Source organism: Tetrahymena thermophila (genome assembly GCF_000189635.1).
Source record: "Tetrahymena thermophila SB210 genomic scaffold scf_8254813, whole genome shotgun sequence".
Lineage (NCBI taxonomy): Eukaryota > Ciliophora > Oligohymenophorea > Hymenostomatida > Tetrahymenidae > Tetrahymena > Tetrahymena thermophila.
The window spans coordinates 284,705-290,704 of record NW_002476569.1 but is presented as its reverse complement, the minus strand read 5'-3'; the positions used below and the strand labels follow the sequence as shown (position 1 = coordinate 290,704).

The following is a 6,000-nucleotide window of genomic DNA, read 5'->3' as shown; positions in this document are numbered from 1 at the left end:
TGCAAAATAAATGGGAAACATTTAAAAATTAAATAATAAGATAGTTGATAAAAAGAATAAAACTAAAAATGTAAGTTTTCTTAGAAACTCTATTTATATCCATCCATTTACAAATTATTGTTATTTACTTACTGCTTACGCTGAATACAAACAAATTTATACGAAGAATCTTATTTATTTTGCTTTCAAATGTATTTTTAATTTATTCTCACAATATTTAGTAAAAACATAAAATTATACAAAAGCCAGAAATAAATAAATATACAAAGTAATATTTTATGAATAATATTTGCTTTCATTTAAGTTAATTATAAAAATACTTACTAAATATTTTCACTCTTGAGAATTTACTTTTTCGATCATTTAAAATTTATTTTTTAGATTTGTATTAAATTTCTAAATTTATCAATTTAAAGTAGAAGGATTTTTTTGTATTTTTCACTTAAAAAATATGCACTAAAATTAATATAAAATTTTGTAAATTTTACAATTTGCTAAATTAAATATTTATTTTGTCTAATTAAATGTCTGTCTGTTTATCTATTTTGGTTAAATTAAACATTTTCAAATTTCTTATCAAAAATTCAGGATTTTTTATAAATTAAATTTAGTCAGGATAAATCAAAATTAATTAATTATTGGATATTGCAGATGTAAGTACATGTTTGTTTGTTTGTTAGTTAGATGCATATTTTGTAATTAAAAAATGTTAAATGCATATTTTGACTTAAATTTAAGTAAGTGCTAACTAAATACTCTAAAATACAAATAATTAAATATATTCATGCAACTAACTATATAAAGAAAATGTAAAAGATTTCTTTTAAAATATATCAGATCTGTTTTTAAAAAATGGTTAAAAACTAACTACTTTTAATATTTTTGTAATTGAAGCCTTAAAATATATATATTTAATTGCTTGCTTGCTTGCTGGCTAACTAACATAAATTATTTTTAGAGTATTTATAAATTTTAAAAAATTATTTAATTCTATCATTTTATGACGTTTGTTTCTATACTATGGCATTTATTTTTCATCACTTCATTTACTTAATTAAATCCCTTAAAAATATATTATTTTATTGATAAATGCTTAATATGAAATGATAATAATTAGCTTAAATTTATTTTGTATCATTAATAATTTTTTTTTAAATTATGAAGTTATTCATTCATTTAAGCTTATTTACAAAGAATTTGATAAATTTTGAAAATTAGAAAAAAGTAAATCTCTATCAAGATCATGCTATGCTTTGATAGATAATTAATCAAAGTGTTTTTATATTATTAATCTATTTTTTGAATAAAGAATTTCCTACATTTTAGATTGGCTAATATGTAATAGTAAGTAAGTAAGTACTGGAGTATAGATTAAAAGCTATTTTTCATATTACAGCAAGTAACATAAGATAAACATTTTTAAAAGTAATAATCGATTAACTATGTTTTTTTTAATAAAAATGGTGAATAAAATTCCCAAGGAGTTTCTGATAAAAATCAAAGAATAGTAAGTAAGTAATTCACATATTTTAAAATTCAAACTATGTTGCTATTAATTTTGAATTAAAATATATATGCCTTATTTGAATTTGCTTTGAGGACAAAAATTAAAATCAATTAATTTCTTAAATTAATATATTTATCTTCTATACTTTCATTTGGATATTAAGGGTGATTTTAATTTTTTTAAATTTTTAGTCAAATTTATAATTGCAAAATATCAAAGAGGGAATTTTTTTAGCAATATTTTCAATCATAAAGTTTTTTATAAATTTATTTGGTTGCTTTTTAAAAAATAATGTTCAGTATATAATGTTCAACCCCTTTCCTTAATCTATCTTATGGAATATTATTTATTCTCTTTTTAAAATTTATATTTTTTATTTCAAGTATCAATTTTATTTCATCTCAATATCAATCTATCTAATTATTTATTTATTTATTTTTCTATTTATTTATCTAATCATCTTTCTATTTTTCTAACACTGTCTACCTATAATCAATCAGTCATAAGTCATAAAATAATATTGATAAAGATTTAACGAAGGATTATATTTATTTTTAATTTATTTGTAAATAATTTTTACAAAAAAACATTCACTTATTTAATTTAGATTAGCTTCATTATTTAAAAAAAATATATAATAAGAAAAAATGATGTAATTTCTACCATACATACATAGTCTATTTTAATATTAATTAAAGTCACATATTTATTTATTTATTAAAAATATTTTAAAAATTATGACTTGATAATTCTTAAAGTATAATTTCAAAAAATATTTTATATCATAATTAATCAAAAATATCAGAGTATTTGAGAGCATTTCTTCTATCACTAAATATGCTGAAATATCTTGAATTTTTTTTAGAATTTATCCAATTAAAATAAAACTAATATTTTGAAGATTGCTCTTGAAATTAAAATCAATTTAATAATAAAATAATTAATTAATTAAAATAATAGATAGGTTAATTAATACTAATAAATAATGAAAAAATATTTACAAATAATTTATTGATTGATTGATGTTGGTGGTGGTGATTAATTTTTAGAATTTGTTAAGTTTACATTAGTATTAAATATTTCTTTTTGTTGCAGACGACAAACATCTAATTCAAGCAAGAATTAAAAAAATTAAAATAGTTAGAGAGGCAAATAATATTTTTGAGCCAGTTGTAGGATTTTATTTACAAGAGTTAGAAGATTAAGAATTTATTGGAGAAATAGTACCTTTAGGGCAAGCTTTGCAGCTTACAGCTGCGGCAACTACTGTTTAAGAGGCAGGAATTGCATTAGCAATTTGATAATAATTATCTAAGCAAATATTACATTATGAAATATCTCCAACAGTACTAACTCCGTTGTTTCCAGTTCCTGGAGGACAAATGTTACATAATGCAGAAATAGCAGGCATATTATCTTAAGCCGGAGTAGCTGCTGCAATCATATAATAACCATTATAGCATATATTGCATACACTTAAATCAGCTTTAGAATTTGTATTTCCTCCAACATCAAATGATGGAGGAGCTGTGTAGCTTCCTATTGGGCATAAATTACAAGCTCCATCGTTTTCAGCATTAGTACCAAAATATCCTTGGATACAAATGCAAGAGCCTGCAACTCCCTCCGCATAAGAAGCGCATTGTTGAGCATTTGCAGATATTGAAAGTAATACAATAAATACTAAAAGAATATTCATACTTATTTTAGAGTAAAATAGACGAATTTTTAGCAACAAAATTAATTTGTTTTGCTTTTTTTTTGATCTGTTTACTTTTTAATTAATTAATTAATTGATTAATAAATTTCAGAAAATTTAATTAGAAAAAAGTAAGGGTGCAAGATATTTTAAAAATATAATACTTATGATGCATCTTAAATCCAGAGAGAAATTTTACGTAATCAGTCAATATAATAAATTATATTCAACTAAAAATTTACTAAGAAAAGGAATTACATTAATTTTTTCTCATCTTTAGATTTAAATTTGGTGTTAAAACTTACATCAAATAATTATATTTGATTTTCTATCTTAATAGCCAATGACTAATACATTATTTATTAATTAATTAGCTAAGACGAATGATCCTAAAAATCAAATAAAGACTACTAAATAGAAATACGCATCTAATTACAAATATTGTCAATATCTTAAAATGACAACCTAAATTTTCAAAAATAAGCATTCATCTCCAATAAAAATCTATGCATTTTTAAAATACAAAGTTTGCTTAAATTATTTTTAAAATATTTATTACTTACACCTTCAATTGAATTTTATAGTTTTAATTAATCTAGTGAATTGCGTATATTTAACCACTTTATCCTTACTCTTTACTTCTCATTTTTCCTTATGAATACATAAATAAAGAATTTAAGTATAAGTGTGATTTTTGATGTTAATTCTAATTTCCAAAATATTTATTCACATTAAGACCTCTTTTAAATGATTTTTAATATCACCAGAAATACTTTATTAAATTATTCAATCAATTATTTAATTGGAAAAATATTAGAAGCTAAATAAATACTACTGGATTATATATGATAATTTAATAAATATAAAGTTACAATTATTTCAAATATTTAAAAATAATAAAAGAAAAATAATAGAAAATTATTGAAATTCATACTATTTTCAAAAGTTGTCTAGATTTAATTATTCTTGAAAAGAAAAATCATTTTATAATTGATTAAATAATTGGATTAGTTATTAATTTTATATTTAAATATTTAACTTAATTTGTACTTTTTATGTAGTCAATATATATCACAAAGTTAATAGAATAAACAAAATAGAGGTTGTTTGTTTGTTGCTTTAACAAAAGCAATTTTTTATGCCAAATTATATTTCTTAATAAAAACAAGACATTGAAATAAAATCTAACATTTTTATTTTTTGAATGAAATTTTTTGTTTTTCATTTCTCTTTTTATAGAAGCAAGTACGTCATTTCAATATTTATTTATCAAATAATTCCATAAAATATACTGGTTTTTTTAATATTTTTTAATGATATTAATTAATACAATCGTCATATATGTATATATCGAATAGATCTCTAAAAAATTTGTTTTATCTCATCTTTATTTTTCATAGATAGATTAATATCTATTTATTAAGACAGATGAATTTTAATATTTTTTCTCAAATATTCCATTGAGTCATTTAAAAAAACACCCTTCAACATTTTTTAAATAAGCAAATAATAATAATTTTTTTATTTTAGATAATATTAAAAAATAAAACCATAAAGATATATATGTAATTTATTATAAATTATCGTCTCAGCTTTAAAAGTGAAAAATAATTTTTAAAATGTAAATTTTAAAAGTATTTATTTTTAAAGATGAACTCGTTCTTTACAATATTGTTTATGAAAGTTAAGTAAAAAATTTTTTATTTGATATTTATTAAATGCTTTTGATTGTAATTCTAATTTTAAAGCTGAATACTGTAAAGGTTCATATATTAAGGCCACCTCGATTTCAGCTTAGACATTTCACTTACTTACCAGTAAAATTTTTAAAAAACCGGCCTTGATTTATCATGGCCTTAATACATGAACCTTTACCATATAATATGTTTTGAAAAAAATTAATTGCTTAAAAAACTTGATTTTTTTACAATCAACCCAATTAGTTAAGGTAAATTTAATTAAATTTAGTAGAACATTAATAAATAATTTAATACCACAAACTAAATTTAATTACATGAAATAAATTTTTAGTTAAAGGAGGATTAGATATTTCCAATTTATTTATTTTTTTATTTATTTGTAACCTAAAATAAATAAATAAATTAATAAATAAATAAATATTTTCATATTTTAACATATTTAATTATTAATAAAATACGAATGGATAATAAATAAAATTTCCATATTTTCATATTTTGATAATTAAATTAAATTTATTAGTGTAAACTGATAATTAATTGTCATTTGTAATGCCAATAGTTAAGCATAAATTTTAAATATGAATTATTTACAATTTTTAAGATAATAAAAATAATTTTATTGATATTCATTCATATTTTATTCATTTCAAAAAAATTATTTAATTTTATTCTGTATTTTAATAATTTAAAGTTAATAATAATTCTTAGCTAGAACGAACTATCATTTAGCAAATAAATATATTTTGGTTAAATTGATTATTGATAATCAATTATTTTTAATAAATTAATTATTAATACGAATGGTAGGTATCTATATAGTTATAATCAGATATTCTAAGTCAACAAAGCTGTTCACTTTAAAATCAAAATATTTATTTAAATTTTGACATTTTTTTTCATCCCTCCCTCCCACAATATTTTAGAATTAATTTGATTGTAGAGATAAATTAAAATTGTTAAATAAAATAAAATATGACTTCATATGAATTTAAAAAAGTGATAAAATATATCAACAATTTGTTAAAGAATAAAGTTAATAAATAAATACACTTATTATGAATTTTTTAAATATAAAAGAAAAGCTTATATTTATT

General features: G+C 19.4%; 2 protein-coding genes across 2 annotated transcripts in view; one reads left to right on the top strand and one right to left on the bottom strand. All coding sequences in view use genetic code 6, as the record gives it.

Annotated features, from left to right (window-relative positions):
• The window catches only part of TTHERM_000361950 (hypothetical protein), a gene marked incomplete at both ends in the record, with an annotated part of 400 nt that extends 118 nt beyond the window's left edge, over positions 1–282 (top strand). Inside the window, 2 exons of the mRNA XM_012795461.1 lie at positions 1–70; positions 246–282. The exon at positions 1–70 is cut by the window's left edge and continues 118 nt beyond it. Coding sequence (XP_012650915.1) covers positions 1–70; positions 246–282 — 107 coding nt within the window. The remainder of the gene's footprint in view (positions 71–245) is intronic.
• A 2,336-nt stretch (positions 283–2,618) lies between these two features.
• On the bottom strand, positions 2,619–3,206 carry TTHERM_00361940 (immobilization antigen; the record flags this gene model as incomplete). The annotated part of the gene is made up of 1 exon (XM_001007404.1): positions 2,619–3,206. One exon carries the CDS (start codon positions 3,204–3,206, stop codon positions 2,619–2,621), a length of 588 nt encoding a protein of 195 aa, XP_001007404.1.
• Positions 3,207–6,000: the final 2,794 nt, after the last annotated feature.